This window comes from Salmo trutta, chromosome 28 (genome assembly GCF_901001165.1).
Source record: "Salmo trutta chromosome 28, fSalTru1.1, whole genome shotgun sequence".
In the NCBI taxonomy this organism is placed as follows: Eukaryota; Metazoa; Chordata; class Actinopteri; order Salmoniformes; family Salmonidae; genus Salmo; species Salmo trutta.
In genome coordinates, this window is record NC_042984.1 from 18,235,584 (window position 1) to 18,255,597 (window position 20,014).

At 42.3% G+C, this 20,014-nt stretch overlaps 1 protein-coding gene and 1 long non-coding RNA gene across 2 annotated transcripts; one reads left to right on the forward strand and one right to left on the reverse strand.

Moving 5' to 3' along the window:
- The first annotated feature begins 3,324 nt into the window (after positions 1-3,324).
- LOC115165651 (uncharacterized) lies at positions 3,325-3,664 on the forward strand. Its single transcript, XR_003870215.1, has 2 exons — positions 3,325-3,452; positions 3,488-3,664. It is a non-coding gene; the product is annotated as an uncharacterized LOC115165651 (long non-coding RNA).
- Positions 3,665-10,159: 6,495 nt separating this feature from the next.
- On the reverse strand, positions 10,160-20,002 carry LOC115166480 (cysteine/serine-rich nuclear protein 2-like). The gene is made up of 5 exons (XM_029720376.1): positions 19,156-20,002; positions 15,444-15,616; positions 14,965-15,227; positions 14,398-14,694; positions 10,160-11,149 (listed from the first exon to the last, which is right to left on the reverse strand). The coding sequence occupies exons 2-5, from the start codon at positions 15,601-15,603 to the stop codon at positions 10,160-10,162; spliced, it is 1,710 nt and encodes a 569-aa protein (XP_029576236.1). The 5' UTR covers positions 15,604-15,616; positions 19,156-20,002.
- Positions 20,003-20,014: the final 12 nt, after the last annotated feature.

Genomic DNA, 20,014 nt, shown 5'->3' on the forward strand with positions numbered 1-20,014 from the left:
GCAGCCATCCACTTCCTTATGTCTGAGACACAGGCTTCTAGCGAGGGCAATTTTGGGGCTTCACCATGTTTCATTGAAATGTACAGCTGTGTGTCATCCGCATAGCAGTGAAATTCAACATTATGTTTTCGAATGACATCCCCAAGAGGTAAAATATATAGTGAAAACAATAGTGGTCCTAAAACGGAACCTTGAGGAACACCGAAATTTACAGTTGATTTGTCAGAGGACAAACCATTCACAGAGACAAACTGATATCTTTCCGACAGATAAGACCTAAACCAGGCCAGAACTTGTCCATGTAGACCAATTTGGGTTTCCAATCTCTCCAAAAGAATGTGGTGATCGATGGTATCAAAAGCAGCACTAAGATCTAGGAGCACGAGGACAGACGCAGAACCTTGGTCTGACGTCATTAAAAGGTCATTTACCACCTTCACAAGTGCAGTCTCAGTGCTATGAGAGATCATTTGTTCACTTACTCTGCGTCTCACAAAGACCAAAAATCTCAAATTTGGACTCATCAGATCAAAGGATAGATTTCCAACAGTCTAATGTCCATTGCTCATGTTTCTTGGCCCAAGCAAGTCTCTTCTTATTATTTGTGTCCTTTAGTAGTGGTTTCTTTGCAGCAATTCGATCATGAAGGCCTGATTCACTTAGTCTCCTCTGAACCGTTGATGTTGAGATATGTCTGTTACTTGATCTCTGTGAAGCATTTATTTGGGCTGCAATCTGAGGTGCAGTTAACTCTAAATTAACTTATCCTCTGCAGCAGAGTTAACTCTGGGTCTTCCTTTCCTGTGGCGGTCCTCATGAGAGTCAGTTTCATCATAGCGCTTGATGGTTTTACGACTGCACTTGAAGAAACTTTCAAAGTTCTTGAAATGTTCCGCATTGACCTTCATGTCTTAAAGTAATGATGGACGTTTCTCTTTGCTTATTTGAGCTGTTCTTGCCATAATATGAACTTTGTGTTTTACCAAATAGGACTATCTTCTGTATACCACCCCTACCTTGTCACAACCCAACTGATTGGCTCAAATGCATTAAGATGGAAAGAAAATTCCACAAATGAACTTTTAACAAGGCACAAGGCACACCTGTTAATTGAAATGCATTCCAGGTGACTACCTCATGAAGCTAGTTGAGAGAATGCCAAGAGTGTGCAAAGCTGTCATCAAGGCAAGGGTGGATACTTTGAAGAATGTAACACTTTTTTGGTTACTACATGATTCCATATGTGTTATTTCATAGTTGTGACGTCTTCACTATTATTCTACAATGTAGAAAACAGTAAAAATAAAGAGAAACCCTTGAATGAGTAGGTGTGTCCAAACCTTTGACTGATACTGTATATATTAGCTGATTCCTTCAAAGGTTGTGCACAACCCAAACCACTGTGTGTGTGTTCTTGTCACTTTATGTTGTTGTTAAGGTTTATTGTTTTTGTTGTTTTTATTTACACAAAAAATGTTATGGAAAAATGTATGTATTTGTTGCTTTAGGTTACGTGTCTTATTTTTCAACAACAATCAGTGCAGTACCTGTATGTTGGAATTTAACAATAAAAAATTAGTTTTAAAAACTAAGCCAGGGCTTTGGTCTGGTGGTGGCTTAAGGTTGTTCTCACAGTTTGTGTCTGACGTGTAAATACACTACAGGGATCACTCTTGAGGCTCTGCTGCAGTAGACCGTGTCAATATGACCAGTGTTTTTGGTACTCCATCAAATTGCAATGGAGACCTTTGGAAGAGACGTGGCTTCACAGTGTAGCAGAGAACATGCTGCTGATTAACAGAGAAAAAGGTAGGGCTTTGAATAATCTGCTGCCAGTGCAGATTTACCACGGAGTCAAAACAAAACGAGACTAGAGAGACTATGCTTTTTGTTAGAATTAAAATAGACATAAGCTTGTCCATTCAAAACAAAGAGCTGTGTTCAACACAAATGTATAGACAGCCTTGGACATGGGCAGATAGAAGTAAGCTGCAGTACAGTTCAAGCCGGGGTGCAGCACTTTAAAACTGATTCAAGCCTTCCCTCTAGTGGCCATGTCATATAACACAGTAACCCATGGTTACTATGATGACTTGTCCTGGTGGTACTACACGGAACAAATATATAAATGCAACATGTAAACTGTTGGTCCCATGTTTCATAAGCTGAAATAAAAGGTCCCAGAAATGTTCCATACGCACAAAAAGCTTATATCTCTCAAATGTTGTGCACAAATTGGTTTTACATCCCTGTTAGTGAGCATTTCTCCATTGCCAAGATAAATATCCACCTGACAGGTGTGGCATATCAAGAATCGGATTAAACAGCATGATCATTACACAGGTGCACCTTGTGTTGGGGCCAATAAAAGGCCACTCTAAAATGTGCAGTTTTGTCACACAACACAATGCCACAGATGTTTTCAGGGAGCGTGCAATTGGCATGCTGACTGCATGAATGTCCACCAGAACTATTGCCAGAGAATGTGTTAACTTCTCTACTATAAGCCGCCTCCCACGTTGTTTTAGAGAATTTGTCAGTAAGTCCAACCGGCCTCACTACCGCAGACCACGTGTATGGCGTCGTGGAGCGAGTGGTTTGCTGATGTCAGCGTTGTGAACAGAGTGCCCCATGGTGGCGGTGGGGTTATGGTATGGGCAGGCATAAGCTACGGACGACAAACACAATTGAATTTTATCCACGGCAATTTGAATGCCTTTGAGATACCGTGATGAGATCCTGAGGCCCATTGTCGTGTCATTCATCCACCGCCATCATCTCATGTTTCAGCATAATAATGCACGACCCCATGTTGCAAGGATCTGTACACAATTCCTGGAAGCTGAAAATGTCCCAGTTCATCCATGGCCTGCATACTCACCTGACATGTCACACATTGAGCGTGTTTGGGATGCTCTGGATTGTCGTGTACAACAGCATTTTCCAGTTCCCATTAATATCCAGCAACTCCGCACAGCCATTAAAGAGGAGCTGGACAACAGTCCACAATCAACAGACTGATCAACTCTGCATGAGTCAAATGGTGGTCACACCTGATACTGACTGTTTTTTTGATCCATGCCCTTTTTTTAAGGTATCTGTGACTAACAGATGCATATCTGTATTCCCAGTCATGTGAAATCCATAGATTATGGCCTAACTAATTTATTTTAATTGACTTATTTCCTTATGAACTGTAACTCAGTAAAATCTTTGAAATTGTTGCATGTTGCATTTATATTTTAATTCAGTATAGAACTTCTCTGTGTCAGTACACTGTGTGCACAATTATTAGGCAAGTCAGTATTTTGACCATATCATCATTATTATGCATATTTCCCAACTCCAAGCTGTATAAACTGGAATGCTTATTGGATTTAAGCATATCAGGTGATGTGTATTTGTGTAATGAGGGAGGGTGTGGCCTAAGGAGATCAACACCCTATATCAAGGTGTGTATAATTATTAGGCAGCTTCTTTTCCTCAGGCAAAATGGGCCAAAAAAGAGATTTAACTGACTCTGAAAAGTCAAAAATTGTAAAAAGTATTTCAGAGGAATGCAGCACTCTTGAAATTGCTAAGATATTGGGGCGTGATCACAGAACCATCAAACGTTTTGTTGCAAATAGTCAACAGGGTCGCAAGAACCGTGTTGAGAAAAAAATCACGCAAATTAACTGCCAAAGATTTGAGAAGAATCAAACGTGAAGCTACCAGGAACCCATTATCCTCCAGTGCTGTCATATTCCAGAACTGCAACCTACCTGGAGTGCCCAGAAGTACAAGGTGTTCAGTGGTCAGAGACATGGCCAAGGTAAGGAAGGCTGAAACCCTACCACCCCTGAACAAGACACATAAGTTGAAACGTCAAGACTGGGCCAAGAGATATCTGAACACAGATTTTTCAAAGGTTTTATGGACTGATGAGATGAGAGTGACTCTTGACGGACCAGATGGATGGGCCCGTGGCTGGATCAGTAACGGACACGGAGCTCCACTTCGACTCAGACGACAGCAAGGTGGAGGTGGGGTACGGGTATGGGGTGGTATTATTAAAGATAAGCTAGTTGGACCTTTTCGGGTTGAAGATGGAGTCAAACTCAACTCCCAAACCTACTGCCAGTTTTTAGAAGACACTTTCTTCAAGCAGTGGTACAGGAAAAAGTCTGCATCTTTCAAGAAGACCATGATTTTTATGCAGGACAATGCTCCATCGCATGCATCGAAGTACTCCACTGCGTGGCTAGCCAGTAAAGGCCTTAACGATGAAAGAATAATGACATGGCCCCCTTCCTCACCTGACCTAAACCCTATTGAGAACTTGTGGTCCCTTGTTAAACGGAGGATTTACGGTGAAGGAAAACAGTACACCTCTCTGACCAGTGTCTGGGAGGCTGTGGTTGCTGCTGCACAAACAGTTGATTGTCAACAGATCAAGAAACTGACAGACTCCATGGATGGAAGGCTTATGACTGTTATTGAAAAGAAGGGTGGCTATATTGGTCACAGATTTTTTGGGGGAAATGTCAAATGTTTATTTATACATTGAGTTGTTTGTTTATTATTCTCACTTTAACAGATGAAAATAAACAAGTGAGATGGGGAACTTTTCGTTTTTCATTTAGTTGCATAATTCTGCACACTAATAGTTGCCCAATAATTGTGCACACATAGATATTCTCCAAAGAAAGCCAAAACCTCACTTTTACTTTCTTAAATATTCAGGTTTGAGGTTTATTAACAAAATGCAAATCAATTGATAACATTTTTGACATGTGTTTTTCTGGATATTTTTGTTGTTATTCTGTCTCTCACTGTTCAAATAAACCTACCATTAAAATTATAGACTGATCATTTCTTTGTCAGTGGGCAAACGTACAAAATCAGCAGGGGATCAAATACTTTCCCCCCCCACTGTACCTCTCCTGTTTGGTGCTGTCCAGCCACTGCAGTTTTCAGCCTAGATCTTATCCAGGTAGAGGGTGAAGTCACTGGTGAATGTTCCGCCTCAATGGCTTTTGAAGATATTGATGACTTTCTGTCCTTTTCACAGCATAAGTGAAAGCTACCTGGGAGAGACAATGAGTGATATTAACCCCACAATGATCAAGAGTCACAGAGAAATGTAGAACCTCATAAAATAAAAACAGGAGTCATATTTTTTTTTTTAAATGTATCTTTAAATTTACATTTTTTTGTATAAAATGTTTTGTCCACTTTAGGCAACAGTTAGCATAAGAGTAATTATCACAGCTTTGAGATGAAGTCCAACCAAACCTCAGTCAATCTTTTCAGTCATACATACTGTACCTCTGCTCTCACACACAGACACATACAAACAAAATAATCATATCATTATAGTGGGTTGGAGTTCATTTAGTGCAGTGGTCTCATACCTAAATCCATTCATAGGAAGCCAAAGACTCAACAATAGGCAGCAATTCAGTTTCACTCAACAATTCCTTAAAGGCCGGAACTGTGTGACGGTAAGCAATGGTGGAAAATAAATCTATTTGATTGAGAAGATCACTTCAAGTCTCTTCAGAATGAATCAGAGCTGAATTCTCCAATTAAATCTTCTAGAAATTGGTGGATGATGAGAGCAACGAATCCGGTTTGAAACCACTGCTTTGGTGCAACTCTTAAGCATGATTCTATTATTAAGACACACCCCTCATGCACAGCATCTCATCCTGTGTTAGTTAGGCCCATATACTGTACAGAAAAAAAGGTTCCAAAGGGATCTTCAGCTGTCCCCATAGGAGAACACTTTTTGGTTCCATGTAGAACCCTCTGTGGAAAGGACCCTACATGGAACCAAAAATGGTTATTCAAAGGGTTCTCCTATGGGACAGCTGAAGAACACTTTCAGGTTCTAGATAGCACCTATTTTTCTGAGTGTACATGATACACTGGGCAAGATGGCAACAAGCTTTAAAATAGATCATCAGTTAAAGGAGCACAACATCAGGAAAGGATGAAGACGATGTGCATGATGTGTCGGCACACTCACATACACAGGTCAGTACAAACAGACAGCATAAAAATACATTTCAAATAAAAAGTTATAGGATTGCAATTACATATACTAACAACATGTACAGTATGTAATTCCATAATTCTCTCAGACGCCTTAACGTAATGCTTCCCTCACCACAGAAATGGTTGATTAAAATGCATTTTCTGTGGATTTCAAACTTCAATCAGAAACGTCCATGATTCAATGTCCATCAAGATACACTTAGTCCTCAAAGTAATATTTTGTGTAATGGCAGGATTTTTTAAAATTATTGTAAACCTATAAGAACAGCACCTTTTAGGAAATAATATGACTACTCATATGCATGCCCCACTCCCAGGCCCCCAACACACACTCAAACAAACACACATACACACTCAACAAAACTTCTACAATTTGGGTTTTGTCATATCCTCTTTACATCATTATTCTGTAATAATACTTCAAACACCTCAGGCTTTCCTTTTCTTTTGACTCTTTAAATTATATTTTTTTAAATGACATCTTATAACGTAAAATAGCAGTATTTCATAGAGAATCCAACTCTGTAAAAAAAAATATCTAGTTGTTTCAACTAATTATTACTAAGTATAGTTGAAGTAAGAAGTTTACATACACCTTAGCCAAATACATTTAAACTCAGTTTTTCACAATTCCTGACATTTAATCTTAGTAAAAAGTCCCTGTCTTAGGTCAGTTAGGATCACCACTTTATTTTAAGAATGTGAAATGTCAGAATAATAGTAGAGATAATTATTTATTTCAGCTTCTATTTCTTTCATCACATTCCCAGTGGGCCAGAAGTTTAAATTCACTCAATTAGTATTTGGTAGCATTGCCTTTAAATTGTTTAACTTGGGTCAAACGTTTTGGGTAGCCTTCCACAAGCTTCCCCACCCAATAAGTTGGGTGAATTTTGGCCCATTCCTCCTGAAAGAGCTGGTGTAACTCAGTCAGGTTTGTAGGCCTCCTTGCTCACACACGCTTTTTCAGTTCTGCCCAGAAATGTTCTATAGGATTGAGGTCAGGGCTTTGTGATGCCACTCCAATACCTTGACTTTGTTGTCTTTAAGCCATTTTGACACAACTTTGGAAGTATGCTTGGGGTCATTGTCTATTTGGAAGACCCATTTGCGACCAAGCTTTAACTTCCTGACTGATGTCTTGAGATGTTGCTTCAATATATCCACATAATTTTCCTGCCTCATGATGCCATCTATTTTGTGAAGTGCACCAGTCCCTCCTGCAGCAAAGCACCCCCACAACATGATGCTGCCACCCCCGTGCTTCATGGTTGGGATGGTGTTCTTCGGCTTGCAAACCTCCCCCTTTTTCCTCCAAAACATAACGATGGTCATTATGGCCAAACAGTTCCACTTTTGTTTCATCAGACCAGAGGACATTTCTCCAAAAAGTACGATCTTTGTCCTCATATGCAGTTGCAAACCGTAGTCTGGATTTTTTATGGCGGTTTTGGAGCAGTAGCTTCTTCCTTGCTGAGCGGCCTTTCAGGTTATGTCGATATAGGACTCGTTTTCCTGTGGATATAGATACTTTTGTACCTGTTTCCTCCAGCATCTTCACAAGGTCCTTTGCTGTTGTTCTGGGATTGATTTGCACCTTTCGCACCAAAGTACCTTCATCTCTAGGAGACAGAACACGTCTCCTTCCTGAGCGATATGACGGCTGTGTGGTCCCATGGTGTTTATACTTGCGTACGATTGTTTGTACAGATGAACGTGGTACCTTCAGGCATTTGGAAATGGCTCCCAAGGATGAACCAGACTTGTGGAGGTCTACAATATTTTTTCTGAGGTCTGATTTCTTTTGATTTTCCATTGATGTCAAGCAAAGAGGCACTGAGTTTGAAGGTAGGCCTTGAAATACATCCACAGGTACACCTCCAATTGACTCAAATGATGTCAATTAGCCTATCAGAAGCTTCTAAAGCCATGACATAATTTTCTGGAATTTTCCAAGCTGTTTAAAGGCACAGTCAACTTAGTGTATGTAAAGTTCTGACCCACTGGAGTTGTGATACAGTGAATTATAGGTGAAATAATCTGTCTGTAAACAATTGTTGGAAAAATGACTTGTGTCATGCACAAAGTAGATGTCCTAACCGACTTGCCAAAACTATAGTTTGTTTACAAGAAATTTGTGGAGTGGTTGAAAAATGAGTTTTAATGACTCCAACCTAAATGTATGTAAACTTCTGTTTTCAACTGTAACTGGTTCCATAGCCGTTTTTTTGTTTACTCAACTTTTTGGTCCAAGTGTTACCTGAACTAAAAAGAAATGTTGGCCCAGCTGTGTGGAACCAGTTACTTAATAATAATAATTAGTTGAAAGAACTAGATTTGTTTTTACAGTGTAGAGCTTTGCCCCTATAGACTCATTATATGAGGTCTATTCTGTCTCATCTTCACATGGACTCTGACCACTTGTACAATGATCTGACATGCTAACTAAAAACAAAGACAGGTTTCTTTCAGTTGTGCATAAAACAGAGATCACAAAGACTTCTTGCGCTCAATATCAACAGCATCAGAATTTTACAAAGACGAAGTGTAATCTATCATTATAACATTGTAATGGTTACTATTATAGGTCAACTGTCTTTTAATAAATAAACTGTGCTTGCGTGAGAGGTCTAAGGTAGGTATACCCGGAGAGACGCTATTTAGAAAGAGAAGCCGGTGCAAACCTTCTGATTTTAACAAATGTTTTACCATTTTGCCCCAATGCAGAAAGGGGCCCATATCACTATGCTAATTGACCACAAAGTGCATATAGATCATACAAGCAGCTCTTTCAGCTCTGCCTTGCCCATTGCAAACTCTTATACAGTACACCAAAAACAAGTATATCCAGGATTGTTTGTTAGGTCTATTCTCAGTCAGAGGGGGAGGTGGGAAATAGATACTACCAGTGGCCCTAATTTGGCTTCAAAACGTACAGTTGAACAGCTGTTAGAAGTGTACCAGACTAGCGTGACGTTTACAATGCTCACTAAATACTCACTTTTTTTAACACAACTGTTGTTTATTGTATCGGTCTACAGTATAGAGAAGGGCACATACTCATCTTAACCCCACCTCCTTTCAGTTGTACAACTGACTAGGTATCCCCCTTTCCCTTGTTTAATCAAGCCACTCGAATCCACTGAATGATTCTGAAATGCTCCCTTGAGGGGCGGCAGGTAGCCTAGTGGTTAGAGCGTTGGGCCAGTAACCAAAAGGTTGCTGGATCGAATCCCCGAGTTGACAAGGTCTGCCCCTAACCCACTGTTCCCTGGTAGGCCGTCATTGTAAATAAGAATTTGTTCTTAACTGCCTAGTTAAATAAAGGTTAAAAACATTTTTTAAACGAAAAGGCCCAGAGCCAATGTTAATGACACACCACCACCTTGTCTCTTTGTGTGCCGGGAACTAAAAACAACACTACTTAATGATCACACCACCACATTGTCTCTTTGTGGTGCCGGGAACTAAAAACAACACTACTTAATGATCACACCATCACATTGTCTCTTTGTGGTGCCGGGAACTAAAAACAACACTACTTAATGATCACACCACCACATTGTCTCTTTGTGGTGCCGGGAACTAAAAACAACACTACTTAATGATCACACCATCACATTGTCTCTTTGTGTGCCGGGAACTAAAAACAACATAACTTAGTTCTCAATGACTCAATTACACCTCCCACACAAACATGTGACTTCTTTCGTTAAGGCCAACATGGCTGCCAAATGGCACCATATTCCTTACATAGTGCACTACTTTTGAACAGAGCCCTATGGGCCCGGTCTAAAGTAGTGCACTATAAAAGGTAAAAGGGTGCCATTTGGGACAGGTCCCATGATCTCCACCCCGTTAAAATAAGAGCATTTCATTTCACATGCAGGGAAAGATCTGTGTGTGCTTTCAGGATGACTTTCCCTCCTTTACTTTATTTTAATGGAACTGCTCATTTTTTTCAAATCGATTATTGTAGTAAGGATGGTTATTATTATGAATTCTAACCTGTAACATCATACTCATTTTTGATAACTACACTGTCTATCCATGTAGTGTAGGCTTTATTCAGCTCAAAATAAAGCTATTGTGCAAAACATCTGCAGAGGTGCTAGTACTAAACCTCAGGGGGCAGTGATGGGTACATATCTCCTGTGGCCAGGCAGGCCACTTCCTGACACTGCCCTTCTGAGGAGCTCTGCTGGGGGCTAAATGGTACCTCCCTAGCCTCTTCAGCCCCCACGCCATTCTCTGAGCACAGAACCACCGGGGGCGAAAACTCGCCCTCATCCTGCCCGCAGGTAATACCTCTATGCTCCACCCTCTCTTGCTCCTCTCCTCCCCCTGGTTCTTTATCTACACACTCCTCCTCCTCCTCCTCCCCAGGCTGAGACTCCTCAAACGGCTCGTTCTCCATGGGACCTAACTGGTAGTATAGCAGGGAGGAGGCCGGGTCTTTGAGGCCACCATGGGGGTTGTTCCCTTCCCCCTCCCAATTTCCCTCCTGGTTCTCTGTGATGCAGAGCAGGGTAGCCCCATTGGGGAATGGGCCCTGGAGGAGGGAGATAGGGACCGCCTCCACCCCGACCCCCACCCCAGGCTCCCCAGACAGCTCCCCCTGCAGGGCCCCAGGCAGGAGGCACAGAGCCTGCTCCCCCAGGCTACCTGCTCCCCCCCTGCCCCTCTGCACCTCCTCCTCTTCCTCTTCCTCCCTCATCCTCTCCTGCTCCTCGGCACTTTGCAGGTGGAGCACGGCGATCTCATTCTCCCGCTCCAGGCAGGCCTGCTCAGTCAGGAGGTCCTGAGCCTCTAGGACCATCTGGACCTCTCTCTCCTCTGCCTCTAACTCCAGGCCATGGGCCCCTGTGGACAGGTCAAGGTCTGGGGAGGGAGGCCTGGTGGAGGAGGGGGAGGAGAGCAGGTGAGACTCTTCATACTGCTCCCCGACACCCGACCTCTGCCCCAGCAGCCTCCTCTTCTCCAGGTCCAGCTTCATGATGGTGTGCAGGTAGTGTGTTCGCACGCGCATAGGATTGAATTGGATGCGGCCCGCCGAGTTCCTACAGCCATCCCGAGAGCAGCCACAGGGGAAAGACATCCTGTCCACCTGGGAAGAGAACATATGTGGAAATAGAGAGAATATACGCAGTTATATAATATTCAGTAAAAAACAGTGTCTGTAAGGTATTGATTTCCTGGTCATCTTAATACTAATGCTGCCATCTGTACTAGGTTGAAAAGCAGGAACCAGCATACCAAGATTTCCCGCCCAAACCTACTCCCTTTTCCCAGGATAAATAACTGTGAGAAACCAGTAAATTATAATACATTATTTCTAACAGCATGACGTGAAATGGAACTGTTAAATTCTATGCAATGTCTAAATATGGCTTCTCTACGGCCTTCTCTCTGTATTCAGCATGATCAATCATCAACGCTCAGGGTGGGGACAGACAACGCATCTCAGTATGGAGCGCAGTTCACAATGCATGTATCATCTATCTCATCATGGTAAAAACAATATTGTGACAGGTAGGCCTACATTTGCTGCAGCATAGCCTATGCTACAGAAATATAACAACAGAATGCGTGTCTAATTTACACATCTCCATCTAGCATTCGGCATCACCTTGTTTTTTTTATTGTAAAGAAGAAAAAAAATTCAGTTGCAGCTGCAGAGTTTTAAAACAGCCTATCACACGAATATCGTTGCGAGCACTCTTTCGCAGTCTCTCTCCATCAATTCCATTCAAATTGTATCCAAAACCGATCATCATGTTCAAGATTGACATGTATATACAGTACCAGTCAAAAGTTTGGACACACCTACTCATTCAAGGGTTTTTCTTAAATGTTAAGATTTTCTACATTGTATAGTCATGTAGTAACCAAAAAAGTGTTAAACAAATCAAAATATATTTTAAGTTTTACATTCTTCAAAGTAGCCACCCTTTGCCTTGATGATAGCTTTGCACACTCTTGGCAATCTCTCAACCAGCTTCATGAGGTAGTCACCTGGAATGCATTTCAACTAACTAATTGTGGAATTTCTTTCCTTATTAATGCATTTGAGCCAATCAGTTGTGTTGTGACAAGGTAGGGGTGGTATACAGAAGATAGCCCTATTTGGTAAAACATTTCTGAAGCATTTAAGTTCCTCAAGAACACAGTGGCCTCCATCATTCTTAAATGGAATTCGTTTGGAACCACCAAGACTCTTCCTAGAGCTGGCTGCCTGTACAGACTGAGCAATTGGGGGAGAAGGGCCTTGGTCAGGGAGGTGCCCAAGAACCCGATGGTCACTCTGAAAGAGCTCCAGAGTTCCTCTGTGGAGATAGGAGAACCTTCCAGAAGGACAACCATCTATCTCTGCAGAACTCAACTAATCAGGCCTTTATGGTATAGTCACTCCTCAGTAAAAGGCACATGACAGCCCGCTTGGAGTTTGCCAAAAGGCACCTAAAGGACTCAGACCATGAGAAATAAGATTCTCTGGTATGATGAAACCAAGATTGAACTCTTTGGCCTGAATGCCAAGCATCACGTCTGGAGGAAACCTGGCACCATTCCTACAGTGAAGCATGGTGGTGGCAGCATCATGCTGTGGGGATGTTTTTCAGCAGCAGGGACTGGTAGACAAGTCAGGATCGAGGGAAAGATGAACGGAGCAAAGTACAGAGAGATCCTTGATGAAAACCTGCTCCAGAGCGCCAGGACCTCAGACTGGGGTGAAGGTTCACCTTCCAACAGGACAACAACCCTAAGCACACAGCCAAGACATTGCAGGAATGGCTTCAGGACAAGTCTCTGAATGTCCTTGAGTGGCCCAGCCAGAGCACTGTCTTTGCTTTGTCATTATTGATGAGGGAAAACTATTTAAACTATTTCATACATTTTAGAATAAGGCTATAACGTAACAAAATGTGGAAAAAGTCAAGGGGTTTGAATACTTTCCGAATGCACTGTACAAAAAAATGAAGAACACCTGGTCTTTCCATGACATTGACTGACCAGCTGAATCCAGGTGAAAGCTATGATCCCCTATTGATGTCACTTGTTAAATTCACTTCAATCAGTGTAGATGAAGGGGAGGAGACAGGTTAAAGAAGGATTTTCAAGTCTTGAGACATGGATTGTGTATGTGTGCCATTCAGAAGGTGAATAGGCAAGACAAAATATTTAAGTGCCTTTGAATGGGGTATGGTAGTAGGTGCCAGGCGCACCAGCTTGTGTCAAGAACTGCAACACTGCTGGGTTTTTCATGCTAAACAGTTTCCCATGTGTATCAAAAATTGGCCACCACCCAAAAGATATCCAGCCAGCTTGACAACCGTGGGAAGCATTGAAGTCAACATGGGCCAGCATCCCCGAGGACCACTTCGACACCTTGTAGAGTCCATGCCTCAACGAATTGAGGCTGTTCTGAGAGCAAAAGGGGGGCTGCAACTCAATATTAGGTAGGTAATCTTAATGTTTTGTAGACAGACAGACAGACAGACAGACAGACAGACAGACAGACAGACAGACAGACAGACAGACAGACAGACAGATTAGGACATTTTCTCTTTCAGGCCGTATTAGCCTTATATTTAGCTAATGAATGATGGGTTATGCATAAGCTTCTAACTTATAGCATCTGTCTCTTGCGCAATACGCACCTGCGCTCACCTTTACGCACGTCGCACAACACTGGGGGAAATATTATGAAAGGTATGTATGCGTCAGCCTAGTAATTGCAAAAATGTAAATTTGTCCTATTATATTTCCAAATTAAAATCTAAATTGCTAGCCTACAATTGTAACTTTGTAGGCCACATGTCCTGCACCAGCATGGCATGTTCTCTCCCAGCTTCATGGTTTGAAGGAAGTGTTTAATTCCAGTCCATATAATACAATACAGTACAGTAATATAGTCCACACTCAAAAAGATTAGCCTACTGGAGCATGTTTCATGTATTTACCCAAGAGAGCATCACTACATCTATGGCTTTAATGTTTTTATGACACGTGCGTAATGTGCGGTAGCCTATAGGGTATATCATAGGCTATGTATTGGATAACGGCACAATCATTTGGGCATTTTTGGGCTTGGGCTCATAAAATGTCTTTAATATATGTCTCCTCGGGCTGAGGTAGCAACAGGCTTGAATTGTTATGCCGATCAAAGCTTTAATCAAACCCAGACATATTTATATGCTTTAAAATTACACTTCCGGTTTGGGCAGGAAAATACCAGGTTACCCAGGAGAAAATTGATTTATTTTCAGGATGGAACATTTGTCAAATACTGGGAAAATATTCAATCCTAATCTGTACTGAGTGCTGTACAGATACATCTCACGCACAAACACACACCTGGCACTTGATGCCAGCCTGGCTGCAGCCACAGTGGCGGGGGTCACAGTAGAAGCGACAGTCACAGCCACACTCCTCCCTGGACAGCCTGATGGTCCGTAGCTCAGCCTTCTCCCGGGCATCTATGCGGGCGTTACCAGAAGCCCTGAGGAGAGCGCGGCGCCGCTTGGTGGGCAGCGGCTGCAGGAAGAAGCAGTCATCCACCTCCACCCCCTCCACGTCAAGGTCATCGTCTGATACATTGTCGAGGGTCAGCAGGTCAGCCTGGGCACACTCCACCGTACCATTATGCGTCAGCTGGAGGTGATGGGGTGAAATAGACATACAGAACATTAAGACAAACAATCACACATACAAAGCTCACTAAGGGTGGAATTCTGACTGGGGATGCATGCACATAACTCAAGTTTTACTGCAAATCTTCCATTGATATCAACACATGATTTATGCAATTGTCAAATGAAATGTGCCTGCATCCCAATTATGATTCTAATCTGAACAGGGATTTCTCATTTAAACCCAGGGAGGTCCTTAAAAATGTAACTAAATATCAATGTTTGACCTCACCTTCATCTTGCGAGCGTTGAGCTTCTCCTGGCGGAGGTGTTGGCGCAGGGCGTGGCGGTGACTGGTCTCCTGCTCGCAGGCAAACTCTCCCAGGGTGTAGCTGCGGATGGAGCAGTGGTGGCGAGCCATGCCCAGGGAACTGCCTCCCTGACTGGGCACGCTGGTGAAGCCCTGCCGCCTGGGGAAGTAGTACACAGTCACCACATCAAACCGCACCCGCTTCCGGCCTGGAGAGGGCTTGTGACGTCTTAGGATGGAGGTCGCTGGGTAGGGAAGGAGGAAGAGAAAAGAGTAATGGTGGATGACCAGTTTCCATAAACTGGTTATAACCACAGATAGTATAAGGGTTATTATAGAGCAATATTCCATCATACACTTTAACACCAAGCCTAGTGCAGTCAGTAGGGCTACATACATCAGTCTTTGGCGAGTAACTTAGCCAACAAGTAATGCCGGTTTTACCGTAGCCTAGCCCTTACGTATGAGTGCAGTACTGGAGGGGGGGTTGAGGCTATCACAGCTGTCAGCGCTGTCACTGCTGGAGATGTCATCGTCCGAGTCCTTGGGCGTAGAGTATGGAGAGCCACTGTCCACCTCCTCGAATCTTCGCTTGAGGCTGAGAGATGAAACTGCCTCCATGGAAACTTGGCGTCTGAAGGTGGAGAGACAGACAAACTTATGGTCAGAGACAGGCGGTAGGCAGTCATCACAAAGAGAGAACGAGAGAGAGAATCAGTCTGGCACATGCGTAGGTACACCATTGGAAAGACTTCATGAATACAATAGCGAAGGTCAGTGAGGCATATAACAAATAAGCCTTTCATCAAGCCAAGGCATTTGAGAATTAGACAGTAGGCATGGTAATAATACATACAGTTGAAGTCGGAAGTTTACATACGAGTTTTAATGACTCCAACCTAAGTGTTTTTCAACCACTCCACAAATTTAGTTTTAATAAACTATAGTTTGGGCAAGTCGGTTAGGACATCTACTTTGTGCATGACACAAGTAATTTTTCCAACAATTGTTTACAGACAGATTATTTCACTTATAATTCACTGTATCACAATTCCAGTGGGTCATGGCTTTAGAAGCTTCTGTTAGGCTAATTGACATCATTTGAGTCAATTGGAGGTGTACCTGTGGATGTATTTCAAGGCCTACCTTCAAACTCAGTGCCTTTTTGCTTGACATCATGGGAAAATCAAAGAAATCAGCCAAGACCTCCACAAGTCTGGTTCCTCCTTGGGAGCAATTTCCAAACACCTGAAGGTACCACGTTCATCTGTACAAACAATAGTACGCAAGCATAAACACCATGGGACCACGCAGCCGTCATACCGCTCAGGAAGGAGACGCGTTCTGTCTCCTAGAGATGAAGGTACTTTGGTGCGAAAGGTGCAGAACAACAGCAAAGGACCTTGTGAAGATGCTGGAGGAAACAGGTACAAAAGTATCTATATCCACTGGAAAACGATTCCTATATCGACATAACCTGAAAGGCCGCTCAGCAAGGAAGAAGCCACTGCTCCAAAACCGCCATAAAAGAGAGACTACGGTTTGCAACTGCACATGGGGACAAAGATCGTACTTTTTGGAGAAATGTCCTCTGGTCTGATGAAACAAAAGTAGAACTGTTTGGCCATAATGACCATCGTTATGTTTTAGAGGAAAAAGGGGGAGGTTTGCAACACCATCCAAAACATGAAGCACGGAGGTGGCAGCATCATGTTGTGGGGGTGCTTTGCTGCAGGAGGGACTGGTGCACTTCACAAAATAGATGGCATCATGAGGCAGGAAAATTATGTGGATATATTGAAGCAACATCTCAAGACATCAGTCAGGAAGTTAAAGCTTGGTCGCAAATGGGTCTTCCAATGGACAATGACCCCAAGCATACTTCCAAAGTTGTGGCAAAATGGCTTAAGGACAACATTTGAGTCATTTAGCAGACGCTCTTATCCAGAGCGACTTACAGTAGTGAATGCATACATTTCATACATTTTTTTTCCCTGTGCTGGCCCCCCGTGGGAATCGAACCCACAACCCTGGTGTTGCAAACACCATGCTCTACCAACTGAGCTACAGGGAACAAAGTCAAGGTATTGGAGTGGCCATCACAAAGCCCTGACCTCAATCCTATAGAACATTTCTGGGTAGAACTGAAAAAGTATGTGCGAGCAAGGAGGCCTACAAACCTGACTCAGTTACACCAGCTCTTTCAGGAGGAATGGGCCAAAATTCACCCAACTTATTGTGGGAAGCATGTGGAAGGCTACCCGAAACGTTTGACCCAAGTTAAACAATTTAAAGGCAATGCTACCAAATACTAACGAAGTGTATGTAAACGTCTGACCCACTGGGAATGTGATGAAAGAAATAAAACCTTAAATAAATCACTCTCTCTACTATTATTCTGACATTTCACATTCTTAAAATAAAGTGGTGATCCTAGCTGACCTAAGTCAGGGAATTTTTACTAGGATTAAATATCAGGAATTGTGAAAAACTGAGTGTCAATGTATTTGGCTAAGGTGCATGTAAACTTCCGACTTCAACTGTACATCCTATGGGGCTATCTGAATAACAAAATATTATATAAATCTCACTGTAACTGTTTATAAACATGTTAATTAAATCATATCTGGATCTGCAAGATTGTAAGTACATTCTAAATAGCCTACAGTAGATTAAGAAGAATTCCCGGAGCACGTCTCTGGGCCGTGGGCCAATTCCTCATACCACAACGGAGTGACATCAGCTTCTTGGTGTGGTCTCACTCTCCTTTTATCTGTATTCTTACCCCATCACTCTCTCTCTCATGAAAATCCTGCTTCCAAATCATTGAGTCTGGAAAATATCACCATGGCAACTAGGAAAACAGCTAGCTAGAGGTTTACATGAACAGAAAGACAAACTAGCTGTTCTCTGATAGGCAGCCTTATGTCCCTTTAGCTTTTCCTATAAAACATAGCGGGCCCCTTCAACAGCAGAGGATTTGGATGCCAGGGACAGGAGGCGGCTCTGGCAACACCAGAGAGTCAAATAAGGCCATGCTGAGACATTTGAACAGACTCCCTCTATACATCTTTGTGACCCTTTCATGGTTTCAATGATCTTCACTATCATATAAATAGCATCCCATGAGGTTAAAACCAACCGTGAGAATTAAAATGTGATTTTATGGCCCTATGGAAAATGTGGGACTGCAACGAATCGCTTCTCTGTTGAAGTTTCTGTGGAAGCTAGCCTATTCATTACTACATATAGAGATTGCATTGCAAGTAAATGTGTCTCCATTTGTCTTTTACAGTGGAAAGTTGTTATATGCATATTACACGTTACGTATTACCTGTCACAAAATTACCTTACAGGAGGCAGCACCAATCTCCTATACAAAACATACTGTGGTTATTGCATAAAGTTGTAATCCCCCCTCCCCTAAATGTCACAAAAAATTTTGACTGATACAATTACAACCATGCAGGTTAATCACAACCAAGAGGCTGGCCAGACAGCCAACATCAGTTAATGGCTAGCCTATTACATACAGAGGACAATGTATCAGGCCTTGGTTTTCATACTGTGAGCTGGTAGGCCTAATAAAACTAAAAGCTGTTCGATACATCTGTACATCATTTAGCCTGGCATTAAACCACCAGGTTCCTTAATGGCTATCAGAAAAAACTAAATGAGATACATCTTATGATGTTGACCTAATCCAATTGAACCAAATTAGAGTAGCATAGACTATTCTAGTATCGGAAATGACAATAATGTGCATAGGCTAGACTCAATCTTCTACAATTATAAGGGTAAAAGAAGACTAGCCTATAGGCATATTGTTTGGTAGGCTACTACAGAAACTGTGAAACTGTGCCTTGTTTCCAAAATTCCTGACTGCGTGCAATATAATTTGTAGGAGCGTCCAAAAGCTACGCAGTCTACTACGTGCTGATAATAAACCTTAAAAACGTCTGAGTGCCGAAAACGATAACAATCTATATTTTGTAAATTGACTGACGCTCGACAGACTGGGTGCAGTAGGAAATAATGTAGCTACATCTAATTGTCAGACATTGGAGCCTCTAAAGAACCCGTCTCTCCAGCATACCATCTCACCCCCATCACTAACAAACAATGGCAAACTGCCCAGGCTGATGAAACGTTAAACCCAAGCGCCTTCCTTACCTTAAGCAGAAAAAGGATCCCCTCTTCTCCCGATCAACTGCTGAACGTTGCTTTTATTCGCGGAGGATTGTTCATGGATCTTGTAACGCCCTTTTAGATTTTTTTCCTAATATTTTTTCCTGACAGTTTTAGCTTCTCTCTTTCGAGATGTAAGGTTAGGCTAACGATTGTTTTTAAGTAAAACTGTTGTTAATTTGTTCAGTATGAATGCTTATTTCTGCATTTGTAGGCTACACCGGCTTCAAGCAGTGTAGTGGACTACATAAAGGAAATGTATTTTATGGTCGCTTCCAGGAGTGTATATTCCATTTAACTTTGACGTAGCAATCCTGTATAGCCGGGGCAGACGGTGGGAAAGAAGGACGTCAAGTTTAGTTAACATTTATTAGGCTATTGACATTCTTTTCTGCTAAATTGTAAAAAAAAAATGGGAGATAAGGCATCCGGCAGTTATCTTCCAGGTAGGAGCCTTTAAATGCTTGCATTGGAAGAGCATCCGCTGACATCTGTATTCGTTTATCCTTTCTTTTCAAGGGCGGTTTCAATTGGCCCAACGTCGTTTTCTTCAAGTATAATGGCCGTAATCCCCCCCTCGCCTTATTTTGTAGAGAAATGTCAAAATGTTACAGAATTTTAACCGATTGACGTCCTCCTTTTCCTCGCCTCTGCCCCGGTCTGTTACAATGTAACAATAGAATAAAGAACGTGGAGCCATATATACTCATTGTGACATCACAAACATACCATGCACCACGTATCCTGGGAGGTGTAGTCCTAATGATCCCTTTGTCCATTCTTTGCGATCATGCGTTGCATAACAAGGTTTGAAATAATTATTCTAGTAATAATGATAAACAAT